At 33.7% G+C, this 22,851-nt stretch overlaps 1 protein-coding gene across 1 annotated transcript in view; it reads right to left on the bottom strand.

The window, feature by feature from the left end:
- Positions 1-22,851, bottom strand: part of LOC124630394 (elongation of very long chain fatty acids protein AAEL008004-like) — a 40,490-nt gene that overhangs the window by 5,282 nt on the left and 12,357 nt on the right. The window contains exons 2-3 of the mRNA XM_047164272.1: positions 656-818; positions 77-267 (exon numbers count right to left, since the gene is read on the bottom strand). Coding sequence (XP_047020228.1) covers positions 77-267; positions 656-716 — 252 coding nt within the window. The 5' untranslated portion in view covers positions 717-818. The remainder of the gene's footprint in view (positions 1-76; positions 268-655; positions 819-22,851) is intronic.

Below are 22,851 nucleotides of genomic sequence, written 5' to 3'. Positions count from 1 at the left end.
ATCTTCGAGCATTTTATATCCCACTTAGTACGCAAATATCATAGTTATAGTAAATAATGATTAAGGATCTACAAACCTCATGGAACAACCAGCAGCTAACGACGACTTGAATAAAATTATAAATGACTAATGTCTTCTGCAGTTGGAAAGGCTTCTTGTCTGCCATGTACCTCGGCCCCCATTTCAACGAGAAGTATAGGTACAGGCCGATGATAGTGAGACCGGGGACTGGATCCGTTATTAAGAACCAGTCGTTTGTTCGGGAATCTGGAATTTGAAAATAAAATACATTAGAGAGTATTTTGTTACGAGATAAATAGTCCAACACAAGTGTCTTTATTGTTTTCCGAAATTGAAGTTGCTTAGTCATTTTACGGTTTGGTATTTATTTATTTACAGAGTGTGAAAGCTTGGGTTTTATGTTGATTTAACTTTCAAAGCAGTCTTAAGTATTTTACCGCCTAAAATAATCTGAGTAAATTATAATGCTTTTGCAGTAATGGAGGGGTGTACTAGAAATGTTCCTTGTCTATTTCTGGTCCATGGGACTTAAGAAATGCAATAAAAAACATCCCAATTGAGATCCTAGTTTGGGAAATAAATCTTGAGACTAATTTGTAAATTAATCTTAATACATAAGTATAGAATTACTTACCAGCTAATTCAGTGAATAAGTGATGGTAGGTTCTTGAAAAGGAATTATTGAACAACGCCATCTTCTGAATGTTTGTGGTACTAATTGCAAATGTTAACTTCTACTTGTTTGTCATGAAAGGCTCCGCCGCATTTTATGGTTGAATTACTGATCCTTTATATGCCTGAAACAAAAGAAAAATATTATAAGTAAATGGTAAAAAAATTGCTGCAAACCTTCACCATCCATCTTTTTCGAAATCGGTTAAAATTTAATGGGTTTAAGAGAGTAGGTATTCTATTAAAAGATACTCCAAAAAAGATAAATAAAGAACGCAATCAAATAAAAATAAACAGACTTGAAGAAAGTGAGAAAATAAGAAAGAATCTAGCCCACTAGATTTGGCGCCAGACGAAATAAATAACTAGGCAGACTATAGCAATTTCTGAAAGGTACGTGACCTAGACGAGAGACACAAATGAACACTTTCAGTACATACCTAAAGTAATCAGAAACTTATTAGGAGATAGCCTTTTATTTACTTCTATGTACTAAATAGAACCGAGAGTCGTGGTGGCCTAGTGGGTAAAGGACCAACCTCAAGTACGAGGGCGCGGGTTCGATCCCAGGTCAGGCAAGTACCAATGCAACTTTTCTAAGTTTGTATGTACTTTCTAAGTATATCTTAGACACCATTGGCTGTGTTTCGGATGGCACGTTAAACTGTAGGTCCCGGCTGTCATTGAACATCCTTGGCAGTCGTTACGGGTAGTCAGAAGCCAGTAAGTCTGACACCAGTCTAACCAAGGGGTATCGGGTTGCCCGGGATACTGGGTTGAGGAGGTCAGATAGGCAGTCGCTTCTTGTAAAGCACTGGTACTCAGCTGAATCCGGTTAGACTGGAAGCCGACCCCAACATGATTGGGAAAAGGCTCGGAGGATGATGTACTAAATAGAACCCCAAAGGAAAGAGCATTTTAATTATGTAGTTAAGCGGTGAATTGAAAGGTGCAAAAATATACCTACTTAGAAGTTAATTAATTGATAAGATAGTTCTTTGACTAGACTAGACTGTCCAGCAGTATATTCAGACTACAAAATATATATTATATTATTATTCAGACTACAAATATATAGGGATAAATAGTTTGATGTTCAAACCACTTAACTAGATATGTAAAAAAGTCTTTTGAAAATTATGTCCTAAATTCCTAGAATGCAATTTGACAGCCATACCGTTCGTTTTGAAAGTTGCACTCAAAATCAAAAATCAAGTTAGTGCCTATTCAAAACTAGAATGTGTGCTCAATTTAGTCAAAAATGTGTCTTTAAATTGCATATAGTTACCTTGTTGAGATCTATGTACAAATTAAGATATTAATTGTCATTGTTAATATTATTATCTTGGCATATGGAAAGATTGACCTGATTTAGCAACAAATATATTGTCCTCAAGAAACATATCAAATCACTCTGATATTGTAAATGATGTCAATGAGGGATGGACAATTGTACAAGCCTACGGAGTAACACTCACTATAAAAAGTCAGTACTATAGCTTATACATCAGAATTACTTCAAAATCTACTATTTATCCGGATTGGCGATGTTGTTTCTTCAGAGGCAAAGCCCCAAGCAACAGCTTGTCTGTAATAATTTTACTATCTCTCTTAAACCACAGCTTTTTCACATACAATTTAACAAACTCTTCTATACCTTTGCCTAGTTTTTGAGGGAAATAATATAGAACACCTTTCACGTTGTACTATCCACTTTCGCTTGCGCGATTCGATGACCTCTAACCTTTTGCTATCTCAACCCGATCCTTTGAACAGGTTCTGATTTTTAGATTAAATCTTATCGGAGATAGGATAAAGAAATTATGATGGTTATAGTGGTAGTGATGTTTAGGGATTATACAATATTATGTTTTTGCATCTTTGAAATTTTTTAAGTGGTAGAATATTCTTGAATAGGTATAATCTTCGTCATTTGGTATAATACAGTTCAATTTATAGAACCAAAAAATAGTAGGTGTGACAGTAAAATGACTCCGTTGATGATGATTAATGATGACTAAAGTAGTACATTTCTTTTCAAATTGCCGTTTCTTAATAGTGATATCACTGTAATAAACTAACTACACATAAAAATCCTTTAATAGCTCTGTTGAACTTTACAGCACACTGCGGCCCGATAGCCCAAATTGACGAACACTTGAGCAAAACACCGCTATTGAGAATACTCACTACGTTAGTACATCTGCATTAATCCAAGAAGCACTATAGGAAGACATTGTAGGAAGCACTATATCTGCAGTTCACTTTCACATCATCATCAACATTTTAATTTAAAATTTTATTCTATTTACGCGCGGGAAGCGAAACGTCCGCTCGCTCCGAAATTCTCGGGGTGACTGAGCTTTTATCCCCCCTCTACCCGCTGCGGGAGGGGTTGAGAGGATGGGAAAATTCGAGGGTGGTTTGAAAACAGGGTGCTTTCTAAATAGCCCAGGTTTGTTTGATTTGTTAATTTTCATACGACCCGATTTTTGCTAGTTTAGTCATGCATGAGTGGGTGTGAAAGAGAAATTTTGTAGTGTTTTGTAATTTATGTTAGTTTAGTAGTTTCGACGAATAAATCTAGTTTTATAAATTTTATCTTCATTTGAACTATCAGAAATATTTTTGACAACTAAAAAATATGATTGAAGTACATTGAAGACCCTAAAATTCCCCTCAAAATTGAACCAAAATTCATAGAAAAAAGTACATAACAAACTACATGGTAAGTAGTATCATAACAAACTACATGGTCAGAAAAAAATCTTGATTTTTTACGTGAACCCTTTTAGAGTTCATGGGTCCACCCAATCAGTAAATGAAACCACCCTGTTTATCAGACGATCGTCTCGTCCGGCCGGTTCAAACAAATATTGTGTATATATAGTTGTACCCCTGTATACTGGGGCTGTAACTGGCGCGCCTACCACTCTCCTGCCATCAGCCATCTCAATATGTGTTTTGAATATTTTTAATTTGAGTATGTCGTAATGAGTCCAATTTATTTATATCGCCCTTACTATTTTTTTTTTTGGTTTCGTTTGTTTGCAATGATGGCTATATGTACACAGCCAATATTTAGGAATACACAAACAATAGGCGTCTGAGCAATATATAAAGTGTTCACTCAAATCGATGGCTTAGCCATTTGAGTGATGATTCTGTCTTCTACAACACGGCAGCTGCGAATCACGGATAACAACGAAAGCTCTTAAGTTATCAGACAGAAAGTCTGATAGACAAAACCGTTTCGTATGCAATGGCATCCCATCAGCATAAATCAGTTCGTCTTTTGAAAAGACATAACCGTCTGGTTGAGATATTTGTAGTTAAGTACTTAATATAGGTAAACGAACAATTAAAATCCATTGACCAACACTGCCGAAGTATTTTCACAAATTCCATTAACAAACGAATTGTTAGCAAATACATAAAATTACGAACACGCACTGAAAACGGATGAAATGCAATCGATAACAAGTAACATCCTCTGCTTGCCATTTAATGATGGAATTATTGTGAAAACATTAGCACTACATTCGTGTGTTCGGTTATAATTGTATTTGATTTATGAGTTTAATAATTGGGCATTTGTTAATACAGAAGGTTGTTGAATTTTCGTCCCAAACCTTCTGTAATTTCAGTGCAATGTACTGCTGAGTTTGAAAGTCAACATTTAGGTTTCTTCCCATCTGACACTATACCTATTAAGCATAGCATAATTATAATCCTATATGGCACTATTTTAGCACAAAATAAATAAAAAATGTTTTATGTTCAAACAAGCCCGCAAAGAGCATTAACTCAAAGAATAGAGAAACTTCTGTTCAAGAATAGCTTCTACATGAATACAAAGATACGAAATTAGTAGCGTCGCAGTCACGGTTCGTTACTCAAAAGGGACAATAGACGAAAAATATCACCGTACATTTCCCGATGAAACCGAAACCAATCGTTTCAACAAAAACAAACTTTTACATCATACTATACATATATAATTTTCGCAACGGAACAAGTCATTCATACTCAACATCGTAAAATGCCTAACAGGTTACCATTTTAACTTGACACCCCCCTCCTCCTTTTCATTCTCTTCATCTATTAGCTTAGATCTTTAAAACTGGTCATAGTTTACAAACAGCGTTAACACGTGCGATTGCAAAAGACCTTAATTGGGTAAACATAGAGGTGAAAATTGAATGGGATGGCCACATTAGTGTTGTCCAGACTGTGGCGTAAGTGTCCGCTTGGCTGGTTGTCCTAAATACTTGGGTCCAAAGATTGCCATTCGGAATCCCTTGCTCTCACTCTTCGAGTGATAAGTATGCCTTTTATGCGTTCGTAATGTGATTTTGATACCAGTATTCTCGCGAGTACTATACTGCGAGATACTGCAATTGTCTAATTTTATGGCTGCGCTAGACATCAATTTGCGATGCGATATCTTTTAGATTTCTAAAAATGGAAAACATCTTTAGAAGACAACCATTCTTTTCTGGTAAACTTTTTTGTTTCTGTCATATTTTGGATATGAATCAAAAATGTGTAAAATAATATAATTTTGACATTTTGGTTTAACTAATAAGATATTAAATAATAATTAAGATACTAACTAACAAAGTGTAGTAAAACATTGACGACAAAATAATATCGAACTAAAAAACATGTGACGTGTTATGTCAAACTAGTCCCAACTCCGGACTAGAACCAACAAGTTCCATGTCCCATCAGTGACCAATATACCCTATTTCACTCACTTTCCTAGTCTCAAGTAGATATGTTCCCAGAAGTCCAGATAACCTACATACCTGATACCTCTTTTTCCTACCATGTTCCCAGAAATGGATCTAAACATTAGCAAAAAACCATAACGACCAGTATTGCCCTTTCTCTAACACACAGTATCGTTAGCATCCCGGACGTGTGTACTTCCTTATGTAGTAGATTTATAATGCAGGTGCTATGTAACTGTGAGCTTTGGATGATAGGCTGACTTGGTAAATAAGGCTCAGTGTGAATTTGTAGGGTATTATTTACCTAACGGTTTATGAGGTTGAAAATAAATAGAACAATCAAGTTCAAAGGCACTGCTTACTTACTTGTTTGTTAAGAAACACTAGAGCTATTTAAAAAACTCGTATCTAGAATCTGGTTATTGCATAACAGAGCAATGTTTACCTACTCTATCTTAATACTATTATCCAAAATAAACACATACCTACTAACACTATTTTAAAAACTAAAATTGATATCTGTAATCTGAATCTACCGTGATATCGTCACTGATTTAAGATGCACTTTTGGTTTTACAATTTGAGTTAACATTTAAATTATATGCATAAATGCTGAAACATTATAATTTAATGAGCCATGATTTTAAACATGTTTTAAAATGTATGTATATATGCATGCTAAACATAGCATGAGCATCATGTTAATTGACATAATTTAGTCTGATAATAATTGTTCAAACTATGAATTGAAACAGGATATGCAATAATTATGTAGATTTTAATTGTTATAATTTATATAGTATCTTTATTAAAATCCATGCATTTTTATCCTAGATAATTTATGCAGTCACACGAAAATAAAAATAGACTATTTAAAAAAAAATTCAAAACATTAAAAAACTTTTTAATAAGTCGTGTATTAATTTTCTCATCTCATATTTTAATACTTTATCTTATTAAGTTCATTAATTGCCATTGAGTTCATTAATTAAGATTGAAATGAAAAAAAAGCGATTAGCCAAAATTAAATACCCTCTTGTAAGTCTGTTAATCAAAACTCAGCTTTAAGAATGACGATCAGTATACCAATGTAAGGAAAAGAAAATAGGAACAGATACTATCACAAAATACTCTGACCCAGTACGAATAAAACAGACTGGACCTGTCGTAGAAATCTAGCGAAAGTAAGATACTTCAATCTGAGACAAGGATCTTATCCTAAGCCTTGTAACTTTTTATATCACTTTATCATATGACTAACATATAGAACTTTATAGTTATTATTATGTAGAACGCGAGCTGTCTCCATATTTGTAAATAATCTGCTTGTAATCTGCTTGTGACCACTTATTATCAGAATGGGCCATCTTGGGCTTGTTTGCATTCATACTTCTTACATAAGAAAACTATTTATTTCAACAAAACACGCCATAATCTTCTTACTAAAAGAGGTATTGTAAATTTCAAATATTTGTCTGTAAGCCCACATGAAGTATAATAAGAGCTTTTTTATCAAATGACCTCTCGCGCCGTGGATGCTGCGTGAGAGAGTGTCGCTCTTAGATAAGTACTAACACCCACCATGTTCCTTCTAAGCCCTTTATGTACCAGGGCCGCGGTAACTCTTTCGAACAATCCCGCAGCCCCGGCAGGATAATAGTAGTAGTTTAGGATTTCAATGTCTGTTTGAAGCTTAGGCTACTGTCATCAGCTTCGCGTCTATCTAGCATCAAAATCTAACGTCTAATCAAAATTCCAGGTCAATAACATACCCCAGTACATGTATTACAAATTATTTAGACCGCTAAACGTTTCAGCCTAGGTATTAAACGACCACAGATGTGTTTTGGTGTAACCACAAAGCTAGGTAGCCTAGAATAGAGTTTCTAAGCGAGTCGTGACCGAGATGTGAAAAACAATATTTGTTTTTGCAATATTTTAATGGTCTTTTGGATAAACTTAGAAGATGTATGTCGTATTATGCCGACATGAAAATCCTCGAAACTATATATTTACTTATCTTTATATTTTTCCTACCTAGCGTTCTAAGAAAGCTATTCCTTGCAGTACCACCCGCATCCTGAAAGAACTACTTTCCTTCCATATAAAATGTATCCTATACAGGGTGTGTCGTTCACAATCACATTAAATCCTATCGCATGTACTTTATGATATTCTATGGCGAATTGTAAAAAAAATAACCTAATCCATTCAGTGGTTTAGCCACAGGAGTCATTTTTCGTTTTTATAATTTACAACATCATGTGTAAAGCAGAGATAAAATTAGGAGTATCGAATGTTTTGATCAGTTGACAACTGTCAGTTTTCAAGGGCGAATTTCAGTTGTTTGTAATGACTGACTTTTATATGGTGTTCTAATTTTCGCACATTTTTATTCTATTTACTTTGTTGGAAAAAATCATTTTTTTATTTTTACGTATTTTTCTTTTTTCTTTGTGTTAATGGACATATATTAACCAGTATATTAACGCATTTCATTTAATGTGATTATGAACGACACACCCGATATAACGCAAGTAACAGATAGATGGAGCTACTTTTGCTAAATCAATATGATTAAAGATTAAACCTATGTTACTAAAGTTCAGTTTATAGAATACAAGTCGTTTTCCCGCGGTTTCACCCGCGTACCGTGAAAACTACTGCAAGTTGCGTGATAAAATATAGTCTACTAGCTGGTGCCCGCGACTTCGTCTGCGCAGGTTTAGTATTTCGAACAATATGTTTACAAATTGTAGCCTATGTGTTATTCTGATGTATAAGCTATATTATTGTAAAGTTTCATTAAAATCCATTCAGTAGTTTTTGCGTGAAAGAGTAACAAACATCCATACATCCATACATACAAACTTTCGCGTTTATAATATTAGTAGGATATTAATAGGGAAGAGTGCTTTTCAACAGTGAAATAGCTTTCCAAATCCTTTGAGGAGCCTTTAGGGTACAAACCAACAAAAATCTTGATTATATTAGTATTCATAGATTTCAAAGTAATGATTCTAGTAGCCATAGAAGTGGCACGTTCCTTCTTGGAGTTTTGGAGATAAAGTGTAGGCGTTAAATATTATAATAGGCAAAATACTTATGTAAAACCAAAGCACTTACTAGGCAGTTTATCTAGTGTTGATTTAAGATTTTTGCGAAATAATACAAGACTTGAAAATACCAAACTATAGTATGGTAATATATGCAAAGTATTCGCTGAGTTTACACATACACCGGAATACGGTAACTAATGAATAATCAAGGATACACAATTATTTGATTTCACTTACTTACATGCTAAACGCAATAATTGACCTTTGATTTTTTGCATACACAAACTTATACTTAAAAGTGCTTGAAAAAAATGTAAGACAATTTTCACATTACTTTTTAGGACTAACTTTCGTTTTTTTGTTAAGAGGACGTTAACAATACTCAGCCACACCCGGATAAAACCTAACTGTGTAAACGACCATCAATTACATTGAAAACAAATTTCAAATCGTTCCAGCAGGCAGCCCTTCAGCTTTACAATATTATCCTAGACATAAAATTAGTCTAAAATACTCAAGTCACTGTACCATCTCAACTACAAATACTTATATTCTAAACAGTAATAGCTACCTCAAGCCACTTTCTCACAATTATATTCTACTGTTTTCTCTGTAAGTGTGTAAGTGTGCCGAAAATTTGGGGAAACCCTTTGGTTGTGGCGTAACTTCCGCAAAGCTGGTTCGTAACTAGTTAGTTTGAGACATTTTTATGTCTACTATATTATGTGATGTAGATAACTGCGTGCGGTTATGTAAGCACGAATATGGAGTATGTAGTTATCAATGAAGGAATTTTCGAGAAGTTTATTTTATTAGGATGGAAAATTGGATGTAGTCTACGAATTTCAGTGATATATTTTTTGGGAAAATGTATCGATCAGTACAGTCATATGTCTTTGTGGACGCTTCCATTTGATTGTTTAATCTAAGTTATGTAATCGTTAATGATTAATTATGTTTCAATATTTTTTTAATCGTGAATTATGATAATAATACATTAAGTAAATGCTTCATCAATTTCTTTGACACTAATGACACAGCGACAAATTAATCATTTAAAAAGGTTTTATTTAAACTTTCGGTTTTAACATACAGTACCTATTGTTAAAAGTATAGGTACATAGGTATTCTAGGTAAAGTCACACGAAAGTCTAAAGGTAAATACCTAAGTTTCAAGTTTCACGATTTTAGGTCACGCAGTTTCCTAATAGTACAACTTAACTAAAAACAGGTTTCTCTCCCAATATTCAAATGTTCAATAAATCTTGGGAAGAACCACAGTGTAACAAATATCAGTAGGTTAATTGCTCTCTGTCCCCGAATTTATTCAATAAATTCAAGCATTAGGGACAGTTACGTGATCGAAGGTAGCTAGTCTTGTTTATGTTTTTTATTGACTGTGAAATTAAATGTGTTATGAAATATGAATATCGATTGATTTGTAATATGAATTCACCATTTTATTTGCATATAAAAAATATTTAAATAGGAACTTTAAGTGAGGAAACTACAACTTTTCTGGGTCTTATTTTTTGGGATTTTGGCTGACAAGAAACTTTTATACTAATCATGGTATATTTCTGTCCTTAGATAGTTGTATGTTTTGTTTCTTTGAATGCCTATATATACCTACACTTGAATATAATTAAATTTTTGCACCATTAATATTTGATCATTACACAACATTCTCACCTATAAAGAAAACCCAATAAATAACATAAACAGCAAAACTCGCTTTTCATAACACGACGACAGTATCAATTTCACACCATTGACCTACTGCCTACCGTACGCTACACACTTGACATAAAACGTATAGACAAAACCAGTCTTTTACCCAACGCAATAAGGTCTAAATTAGCATACACGTTTCGAACAACGTGAGTGCCTTGTGACCACGGTTTCGCAGTGGGCAAATACCATTTGGTGGTAATACTGGGTAGGCATTTCTAGACAACCCAATGCCCTAGTTAATTTGCAAGCGAGTGTACTAAGTTTGTTTAGTATGCGGTAAAGGATATGTTATGAAATTATTATAATATTGTTATACCTATACTGTGGTATTGCCCGCGTGAAAAGCGAACTAATAGAAAACATCGCACACAGACAAAAAGTGGAGTACAGTAGTTACTACTTGTTCAAATATCTTGTTAAGCCGTTTCAGAGATTAGCCGAAACAAATAAACATAAAAAAATTGTTTTGTAAGATGCATATTGTGAGTTTTATCAAAATTATTCAACTTATAGATCGCAATCAAATACCATTTAGAAACAAATTATACACAATACATGATTGAACAGGTATTGCAAAGAAGAGTTATTTCTAACGGTGTAAGATGTATCAGGAAATATCATAATGTAACTGATACCAACATTAATTTTGCATTTTAATCAATGAAGCAATACCGGTTATTCTAATCGTTGTTTACGTGTGATCAAGGAAAATAAATAATCATTACTTTATGCAAAATAGTTATAATACTTAATACAATGTTTGTACAGCATGAGTATATAAATTAATAGGGACTAGGACATTAAAAAAATCTATATAGCTCTAGTAAGTTCTAGGTATAGTAATCAGCATCATCATCATCTCAGCCATAGGACGTCCACTGCTGAACATAGGCCTCCCCCTTTGATCTCCACAGATACCTGTTGGAAGCGACCTGCATCCAGCGTCTTCCGGCGACCTTTATAAGGTCGTCTGTCCACCTCGTTGGTGGACGTCCTACGCTGCGCTTGCTAGTCCGTGGTCTCCACTCTAGCACTTTTCGGCCCCATCTGCCATCTGCTCTGCGAGCAATATGGCCTGCCCATTGCCACTTCAACTTGCTAATCCGGTGGGCTATATCGGTGACTTTGGTTCGTCTACGGATCTCCTCGTTTCGGATTCGATCACGTAGAGAAACACCGAGCATAGCCCCCTCCATAGCTCGTTGAGCGACTTTGAGCTTTGAGATGAGGCCGATAGTGAGAGACCACGTTTCGGTGCGGTAAGTCATCACCGGTAACACACATTGGTTGAAGACTTTCGTCTTGAGGCACTGAGGTATGTCGGACGAAAAGACATTGCGTAGTTTCCCGAACGCTGCCCAGCCGAGTTGGATTCGGCGGTTGACCTCTTTCTCGAAGTTGGACCTACCTAATTGGACTACTTGTATAGTATAGTAATAGCTCTGGTCAAATAACTTTGCCTTCCTGAAGTTGCCTACTACTCACTCCCCGACACACAACTAAAATAAATTAGGTATGCGCAGGGCATGAAATAGCTGATTTTAGAATTCCGAGGCTACAGAACTATCAAAATGAAAGGAAGGATGCATAAAGTACTGCGCGTTTTTATAAAAAAAAAAATGAGTAAAAGTAATATTTTATGACATTTGAAGTCTTACGTCATTCGTAATAAGAACGATATCAAGTTAAAAAAAATGTTCTCAGACTGTCATTTTTCACTTGGCGAAGCACAATGATCTCTACCATATTAGTTACGTCAATAACAAAAATTGACGGCAAAGCAAATATTATATTGTCCACAGACATGTAACTTGTACTAAGCCATACCGTAATTTATGTATGTAATTTATATAGCCGACCAATATAATATGATGTAAAATTGATTTGTCATTCTTTTAGAGGCAATGTCCGAAACTTCTGGATTATCAGCGAAAAAACTTTGATCCCAAAAAATGTTACTTATTTTTTACTGAATATATGGTTTGTTTGTATATTAAAATTGTTTAGTAGATGCAGAATAAGTACACTTTTATAAATACTATATATTTATGAACCATCGCGTAAATAAAATTACATTTGTAAAAGTTTTACACAATAATTGTATAAAACTTACGTTGGTATATTTATTATTCGGAACAAAAATGAATACAACAAACAATGCAGAAAATAATTACAGAAATAATAATTGCTGAAAATGACAATTACTTTTTTTATAATGTTGTTTTAAAATTTTGTAAGAAAAAACATGTTATAATTCAGATTTAATTTAAGTGAGACGTAATTAGTATCTTTTGTATGAGTGGTATCTGTCAAAATATCTAGATTTTAAAATGATAGCATACATTGTTAATTTTTTTTAAACTAAAGCCCCCCCCTCGGTTTTACCCTTGACTCTGGGTAACTTCTCACACATGTATAAAAGTCAAGAATAATAATATTTGTATAACCAAGTTTAAGGTCTAACAAACCTCAATCAGATTACAAATACGATTATTACTTAACAAATACTCGAGCACAACAAACAAAAAAACTAATTTTAAGTTACATAAGTTCAATCAACTCATCTTAATCAGTATACGTTACATATACCAAGGCTTTCAAGGTTCTATTATCTCATATGGAATTACTTCCTAAACACACTTTCGCCTTCACTATGTAGGTAGATATTACACTTTCGACCATATCACGGGGAACACAGACGCTCTACTGTTACAGTGCAGTGCACTCGAAATTACCTCAAATTGGTGTAATTTAGGTAATTTAGGCTCTCTGTTTCTATTTATAGACTTGGCACGACAAAAAAGTTTTTGATGCGATTTGTCGAATATGAGAAATTGACGCGTAGAACGTATTGCCGACCAAAAATGAGTTGGGAACAGGGCAGAGAGAAGAAAAATAAGAATAATTAAAAGAAAAAGTAGACTGAGCTGTCAAATAGACTTGAGAAAATTCTGATGCTAAAAATCAAAGATACAATGTATATACTTAGCTAAAAATGATTGGGTGATATAGGATACAGCAGCCCGATAAGACCAAGAGAGAAGTATCTACCTTTAAAATTAATATATTAAGCAAGCAACTAGTAAGGAGTCACACTGCCGGGGCTAGATAAAAGGCCTACGACGGAACATGACGGTTTTTAGTCAGTAAAAGTCTGACACTCCCTCATCGCTGCTAACCAAAGACTATAAAACCACTGCTAACCCACAGCGGGAGGGGACATTTGATGGTTTTTGAGGTCGTTAAAAAAGGAGTCTATGTCACTAAAGTTAAGTTATACAAAGTTGTAGTTTCTAGTACCAGTTATCTCAGTCTGCAAATTCACCTGCGAGATGGCGAATAAAAATATCGTGATATTTTTAAGACATACATCAGGTACAGTCAGATACAGTTAGTGCAAAAAAAGATAGTCAAACTACATGCATAGTTCGTTGCACTTTTTATTCAATTACGGTTTATTTACTTTTTCATTCTTCTAACGATGTGTTAGAACTTGCTTGTGTTTGTTTTATTTTTACTTGATTGTTATCTACCGCTACATTTTATTTAGGGCAAAGGTGATTGATTTAGTCAACATTTATTTTATAATAATATTAGTGATTATTGAATTAGTTCCGATTATTGTGGTTAATATTAATGCACTGTTCACGTGATAAAATTTAAGTACTTTTTTACATTACTAACTTTTTTGCCAGGGGTTTCATCAGAGTACCGCGGAAGCCAGTTGACGCTTATGGATAAAAAAACTTTTTTACAAAAAAATTAAACCGACTTCCAAAAACACTAAAAAGTAAAAAAAAACTAATTAGGTGCATCGGCCTAGAAGTCGGTGTCTAATGGATGTTACTAAGTTAATTCTGCCACCGACTTGTAGGCCGATGCACCTAATTAGTTTTTTTTTTACTTTTTAGTGTTTTTGGAAGTCGGTTTAATTTTACAAAGTTTTTTTATCCATAAGCGTAGCACTGTTAGAATTTTTTATTAGACCTAAAATTCCCAAGATAGGCGCGTCCAAGTCAAAAACAAACTCAGATTTACAATAGTATAGAATGATATAAGTATATTTTTTTACGAATAAAGAAGTACACAATAGTCAAAAGAGAAAGAAACCATCTTTTTAGTTATCAATGTATCACTGTGTTGTTAATTGTTTTCTTTTTTCACTAATTAATTGATGGCCAAGCAAACATATTTTTTTATTTTACTTACTTTCTTGGGTCAGGAAGCTACTTATTAACACTGTATTCTTCCAACAACCATACTTCATAATATAAAAGAATGCGAAAGTGACCCTGTCTATCAGTTGGTCTGTCTGTCGGGCTTTTAAGTCCAGGAGCACCATTACAAATAATTCACTAATAAAAAACATAGAAACTTACACATTGGAATTTGCACTCTATTGTTAACGAATACAGTGGGTTTTCCTATGTAAGACAGTTTGCTAAACCAGTTTAATACAGTTGCATCGGATAGAAACTTTCACTGTGATTTTGATGGATACAGTTAGACAATTTTATTCTTGAGATGGCTCATAGTTACACTTTTTTCGTCTGGTGAATATTTTTTTTGTTATATACCAACGAAACACGAGGCGTTTCTTGAAAGTTATTTCCAGTAAACAAGATTTAATAAAATTCCTAAAATTGCATCAAAATCCTACCAGCAATTTAGTTTATCCAAAAACATGTACCTATAATAATTTTTTTCACACTATTTCGCTGTATTAATGACACAGCTGATCTGCAATCATTTGCTAAACTTAGGTTAGTGATAAAATTTTCCATATAAAAATATTAAATATGTATTTATATAACGTTATGTGTTTGGGTTGCATATTTGTCTATCTGTTATGCAAAGAGGGCCACTTTCATAGCCCAGTTTCGAAGAGGCGGTATGATTTATTATGTCAACTAGGTACTTAATAGTTATGTAATGCGAACTTATAATATAACTAGCTTTTGCCCGCAACTTCGTTCGCGTGGAATAGTGACTACCAGCAGATTTTTGATTTGACCAATAGATGGCGCTATATGTCCGGAATATTTTTTTTTAATTTTTTTATTTTTTTTTGTAATAAAAACTATCCTATGTCCTTTCTCAAGTTTCAAACTATGTCTGTACCAAATTTCACACAAATCGGTTCAGTAGTTTAGGCGTGAAGAAAAGACAGACAGACAGACAGACAGAGTTACTTTCGCATTTATAATATTAGTTTGGATGTAAGGTAGGGTTATGTAGTTTCCCAAGTACTTATAATAGTTTTAATACATTTTTTTATATTAATTATGATGTTAATTTTCTATTGTTATTTTTAGAGGCCTTTGGTATGTTGGATAGGTGTTTATACTATGTATATGTAAATCCAGTTACCAAGGAAAATTGTTGTTGAATTTATTCTAAGTTAACCGTTTAAGAAGACTACTAAATTGTCGTACACATTAGGGATTTGCTCAAATGTATATTTTATTTCAATTATTGCACACTTAAGCCGCATAATATGCTAATGTGCGCGAACCTTTATTGAACAAATTGTTTCAATCAAATGTACAAATTGTTTTTGTGTTCAAATTTCAACAATAAAACAATTTGTATTTTTTTGAAATTTACACCTGATACTTCGCTATGTATAAGTGAAACGAATGGTTATTTATTGAATATTCTTTTGTGTGGATACGCAAAATAAAGATATCGAATAATATCCGTACTTAACAAATACAGTATTTAACAAAAACTATTCTTCGTGCCAATATATTGGAGCCACTGCCTATCTGATCTGCTCAACACAGTTACGCGGTACGGACCCAATAGCCCTTGGTAATAAGTCAGAATCCAGAAAGTCTGACAACTAGCCTAGAATCCTCGGCTTCTGTAATAGACCAATATTTCCCAAATCAAATTAACTCACAATAGAACAAGTTTTATTCAATTCTGCACCTGTATAGTAGGCATATTATATCACAGTCACACATTGTCACCGCCTAGCTGTCATCTGTCAAAACAAGAAGTTATGCCTTGTCACCGTGACACGTCTAGAAGTTTTATGAATCGGTAACAGGCTTCTATTACGATAGTACCTAGTATTAAAATGTGATAGTGGATGTAAGCAAATAAATAGTACTGTCTGTCATCCAGGCTTGGGTGTGATCTGTTATTATAAATACTAACGATTGTGTCTCTAGGAAACTCCATCCTGCACCTTGATAATATTAGCCTACACAGACACACAGGCTATCTCAGGCTCTACTATATCCAGCCCGATCATCCAGTGTCCCATATTTACATCGGTTCAGCAGTTTTGGCGTACTGCCGATAGAATTGCTTTCGCATAACAATCAATTTGATAAGTAAATAAGATTAATTTTATTATTGCATAATATCCATATTCACCTTCTTTTACCATAGTATAAAGGCCTGACCAACAAAATAAGTACTAGGATATCATAACAACGTGGCATCATGACCACTAGTCAGCTCAATGACGAAACCGCACGCGAATTTCTTACCAACTTTACTGCACTATCAATTAAGGGATTTTTATACCTATGTGTATTTAAATAAGGTCGTAGTAAAGTGCATCGGTTGATCGGTTGATTCTGTGATTGGGATGCAAATATGGTTGGTAATGAACTACTTAGTCAGTTATTTTGTTATGAAATCACCGTTGTAAGTAAAAATCACAAAAAAATAACAGATGTTTTTTTGATATTATTTATAACACATAACACTATAATATAAATCACGAATCATATCACTTTAGATTACGTAAAAATAACGCAGAAACTCAAAAATTGCATGCGATCATTTTTGAGTTAGACACGCAAGAGTGAAAGTCGAAAATAGGTTTGATAAAATATGGCTGTATGAAATAAGAATAATTTTCAAGCGACAAATTGTATAGTTTACGGCATTATGAATCTTTGGTAACAATTCGTGTATTTTCAAAAGGTGATTGTAATAGTTGTAATCGATTTTGGAGTAAGTGCAAGGTAACAGTTTTCAATTGGTTGCACATTTTTTCGCGTATATATTTTCTATTTTTTGTGATACCGTACCTCAAAAGGAAATACTTTCTGTCCATTATTAATTTATTTTTGAAAAACCGTCCTGTATATTACTTAAGGCGCATTAAATTCTTTCTAGCGTACATTTGTTCAACTTATACAAAATAGTTCTAAGCGAAAGTGCCTCCACGTTTTGTAAGACTCAAGCACTAGGTACAAGGGATCTGTTGAGAGCTGAACAAAGGGGCAGATCAAAGGTGACAGCCGTGATTTGAAAGCCTGTCTATCGTCTTCATTTATAGCGCTTTGCCCTCAATCAGACCTCACGACTGTTCAAAGGCTGCATAATTTAATGGGGAATTTTAACCTTACTTATATACTGTCAAAGTGAATCGGGAATGATAGAACTAGATAGTATATTTCAGCAGGCATTGCAATGTACACATAAATTAGAAAAAAAACGCATACAAATTTTTTGTACGCGGACAAAATTGTGAGTGAAAATTTTGGTAGAATCTCGCTATTATGTTTGCTAAAACCAATGAAATTAGAAGGACGTTAAAGTTTCAGAAAATAATAAATATATATACCTAATCGTTTCTAATGTATATAGGTAATTGTTGACGATACAATACGTATCTTTAAAAGAATTAAATAGAAAACGATAGCAAAAATAAAACATAAACAAATATGCTGTGACCCCGTTTGAAAATGCACAAAATGTCGGTCATTACATTATTAGCATACGTTTGTTTTCTTTGATAATCTTTTGAGATAGTCAGCTTAACTAAACGAGGACATGGAAGTGACCGAGTGAAGTTTTATTCTTGTGAAATGCGTAATCTAATGTTAACCTTTAGTTAATATCACAAAATACAAAAATAAAAAAATCGACATCTGCCTGTCTGTTCGCGATAAGTAAACTCAGAAACTACTGTAAGCATTTTCATGAGAAGTCAAGACAGCTACTTTGATCCGAGTACGGAAATAAGGTAGTTTCTCGCAGACGCGGGTGGACTTGCGATAGCAGGTAGTATTAGTCTAGATTTTGCAAAATTTTATACATATAAAATAAAATCTTGTTAGTTACACTACGTATAGCTCAAAAATAACTGAACCGCTTAAGCTGAAAATTAGAAGAACGTAAGCTTATAGACCTGGGAGACGGACATAGGATAGTTTTTGTCACCATTCGATATCATCATACCGATAGAAGCAGTTATCTTGGGATTAGGGTGAAATCGCGGATGAAAGCTAGTAATTTTAAACATAATCCACTATTTCAGTTAACAAACAATATAAACTAAACGATAACTGCAATAACAACAATACTGTTACACATAACTGAATACACGAAACCTAAAGGTTGAACCCAGCCGGACACGATGTGCAAGTTAACAGGATGTTTCAAAACCGATGCACCAACGTTTTGTAACCGCCTGTGTTAGTTTTCACAAATTAGTAGCCAATATTATGCGTAGAATCGTGTTTTGTTTGCACAATGTATACTATACTAATGTTTAAGGTAGAAGAGTTTGTTTGGACGCGTTAATCTCAGGAACTATTAGGCCGATTTGAAAAAATCTACCAGTGTATGTTAGTCTATTTATCGAAAATAGTGTAGGATGTTGTAGTTCCTACGAACGCGTGTGAAACCACTGGCGAAAGCTTGTGTTATTATAGGCAGTAAAGTTTTTCAGGTTATGGGAGGTAATATATATTATCTGGATCTACTGAACCAATTTTGAAAGCTAATATATCAATAGAAATTCGTAAAAAGTATTTATAAAAGAGACATAGCAAGGTCACAAAATATTCATTCTGGTTTGCATGTTCCCTCAGGACATAGATGGAAATACGGGAAACGGTTACTACCTATCGAATATAAAGAGTTTTCGTGTTATGAATGTGATGCTACTAAACTTGTTCTGTGATATAAGTATGAGAAAAGTAAAACAAACGCCAATTTGCACTATAATGTTAATACAAGCTCAATCAGTACCAGACATCTAAATTGTCGCTTAGTAAATTAACAATAGATTCTAAATATATTTAGATTTCAAGGAAAAAAAATCTGCTTAGCATAACTCGAAAATTCGTTTAGTTATTTTTGAGTGAGCAAATAGATAGATTTTTTCATGTGAAATCATCAAATGACTCCTCCCGCTGTGGGTGTAGGGTGAGGGAGCGTCAGACTCTTACTGACTAAACCCCATCATGTTCCTTCTGAACTTCTATATGTAGCAGGGCCGCAGTAACTCTTTCGAATAATCAAGCAGCCCTGGAAGGAACGGTGAAAGAATTTACCAAAATTATTTATGAGAGATGGATTTTAGTTGGATAAACAGACATCAAGATCAAGAAACTTTAAAGCAGGAGGCATTAAACAAAAGGTATATAGTTTATTCTTAATATTTTGACCAAAATAGCCTGCGTATAAACTGACGAAAGAACAAAGGATAAATATTTGCACAATCACTGGATATGTATTTACTTCGCGAAGGCCGACGCGGTTTCTACATGTAAAATATGCGTATGTCAACACGAATTCGCTATGGAGACTAAAATCACAGGCAGTTTAACATTTAGCAGAAAAATATACATATATTAGTAGGTATAATGGTAAAATTGATTAAAAATCCGCAAAAAATTACATATTTTTCATCCGCGTTCCGTTATAACTACCTCATACACCCGGATGAAAATTTAACTTAATTTTTGGGCAAAGTTAAGTTTTTAACCGGTTCACCAGTTGCAAAGTGTGTTCGCAAAATAAATAAACAAACTCTTCAGCTTTATAATATTAGTATAGATACAGATATCTTGAAGGTTTAACTTGTCAATTCTTACTTTAACCAAGTGTTTACCCATAGTAATTATGCAAATAGTTAAATAAAACTATGTTTAAATTAAATGCGATTGACGTTATATTCTAAACAATAAATAATTATATAATCCAGGAAATGTTTATTAACCATGACCTATGTAGGAATGTGAAATGTTATTGTGTATTTTCAGTGCTACTTATAAGTAATACGTAGGTAATCTTATGTAAATCTATGGATGGACATAAATAAGTAAAGATATCAATATATCTTTACCTATCTATGTGTATGCTAAGTTACAAAAATTGAAACATTTTTCGTTTTCTTGTACCCAAAAGGCTCCGGAACTACTAAAGTGATTTGAAAAATTCTATATAATAATAATCATAGAATGGTAATGAACAGAAAAACTTTGTGTCCATAACAGGTTCGCAATCCAACTTATTTTCACTTGCAAAATATTTAATCAAAATCCAGTACTAACCATACAACAGGCATAAAAATTCCAGTCAGAACAATGCATTACAAAGCAAAAATAGGAAATTAATTCAAGGCAGTTAAATTAGGTTTTAATTTCATCATTATTAAGACATAATGACCAAGATCAATTGAAGAACATTAGAGTACGTTTTACAATAGTATTGGCTGAGGGATTGTTCGAAAAAGTTACCGCGGGCCTGGTACATAAAGGGCTTCAGAAGGAACGTGATGAGTTTTAGCACCTACGACGAGAGCGGTCATTTGATAATTTCCCATAACAAGAGATCCTACAATAGCATAATGCTTAAAGAAATTATGACGAAGGTGAAGTTAAGTGAAGACGTTACATCATTTTGCATCAATGCATCTTTGCATCATGTGTGCAATTAAATACATAAATGCTGCAGACTCACTATGGTTAACGACACACTAGATGGATCTCACACTATCACAAACACACACGTTATCGCCTTATCTATTGGTTTGAAATGCAGCTGAGTACCATTGTTTTACATAGAACAACTACCTATCTGACCTCGTCAACACAAAAGTTCTTGGTAAGTCTGATTATCAGACATTCTAGCTTCTGACTACTTGTAACGCCTAGCCAAGGTGAAGCCTCAGCCCAAAGTTAACAAGGAGAAGCGTTATCTAAACCTGAATAACTTTTGATCTGTCGATTCACAATTTTTTTTTAAAATATGTCACTTGCTCTTTTCTCTACAAGTCCAATGGTCAATCTTAATTTTATTCCCTTAATTTTCTGCGAGGTAGTGTGTGATCCGCCTTAAGAGCAACAAAAAAGGTGCAAATAGCCAGTATTTTCCCATTCCCATGTTAATTAATTTGTCGAATTAATTGTCAATACTGGAAATTTTACGATGCCTAATAAATAAGTTTGTTTGGAATAATCAAAAACTATTGTAACCAAATTACAGTTGGGAAAAAACAGCCGGCATTTACGCACTATGCAGACATCTATACATATAATAAATCTGTAGAAAAGTAATTTTTGTACATTGAAGAAATTGGCAAAAAAAATAGCCAGCATGTTAAAGGATAACTAACAGAACCCATTTCCATCATTTTTGTCATTTTTGTCTGTTTGTCTGTTTATCTGTTTGTTTGTTCGGGATTCACGTAAAATCTACGAATTCAATGCAGACAATGCTTACATACAAAAATTCTACGTAACTTGGGGTATTACTTAGTTTTTGTTTCATCGAAATCGATTCACTCTATCAAAAGATATGATTAATTTTGTGAATTCAAGATGTAAAATATTACGACACGCAATCTGTTTGTCAAAACTGTACATTTGAATGTTGTACTTATATTAGTTGATCGGCCTATTATTAACCTTTACACAGAAAATCACACCTTCATAAGTATATTCGGAAGAAAAAAAAATGAAAATTGTGTTTAGCCAAGGTTAAAGTAGCTCCATCTGTGGTAATCTGTGTTAAATAAAATACATAAAATTTGTCAAAGGAGCGAGGTGGTAAATGACAATAAATTACCATACATTCTTTATAGAGGATTATTATTTCAACAGATGGAGTTGTGTATTTTCCGTAATTCACCATATTTTAACACGTAGTGTAATTTTTCGATAGACATTTCAATAGTGTTTGTCAGTTTGCCGAGCCACATCAAAATCCAATTATAATTATTACCTTGATGAAAGGAAAATAATAGTTCTCAGCCAAATTTAAAACGGTGCCATCTAAATTATTTTTTGAATATTATGTCAAAAATGATGACTTTAGTATAACAATTAATTATCATTTAAAGTTACAGATGGAGTTTATATCAGGATTTTTTCATAAACATAGTTTAGCTTATCTTCCACTAATGTGGTGGCCTTAAAACAAATTACTTTGAGTGAGTAGTATTAAGTAGACCTCCATTATTTTTTCTGATGCAAAATATGTTAACTTAATCCTAGAAGAAAGGAGTATCTGTCTCTCGCAAGCGCTGCTAAGCGTGAGGTAGGTAGGTAATGTAGGATTCTGTAGCTTTAAGAACAAGCCCAGATACAAAGTGCAGATAAGAAATGGGAGCTTTCTCGATTTAATACCATACACACGTAAAATGCTTTATGCGTCTGAAAACGTACAAATTGCGCGTCGCATACCAGAGACATGCTTACTTTCAACTTCTGATCGCAAATACACTGGTCACGATTACGAACAGTCTCAGTAAGACCCGAGCCAAGTCTAAAAAAACACCTTTTATATAAAACTACGTTTGATGTCATTCAATCACAAAGACAGAATTGTTCTCTGTTGCAAATCCTATCCACCTGTATCCTATCCTAATC

Source organism: Helicoverpa zea, chromosome 5, assembly GCF_022581195.2.
Source record: "Helicoverpa zea isolate HzStark_Cry1AcR chromosome 5, ilHelZeax1.1, whole genome shotgun sequence".
NCBI classification, from domain to species: domain Eukaryota; kingdom Metazoa; phylum Arthropoda; class Insecta; order Lepidoptera; family Noctuidae; genus Helicoverpa; species Helicoverpa zea.
The sequence above is the reverse complement of the archived record's forward strand: the minus strand, read 5'-3'. Positions and strand labels throughout refer to the sequence as shown.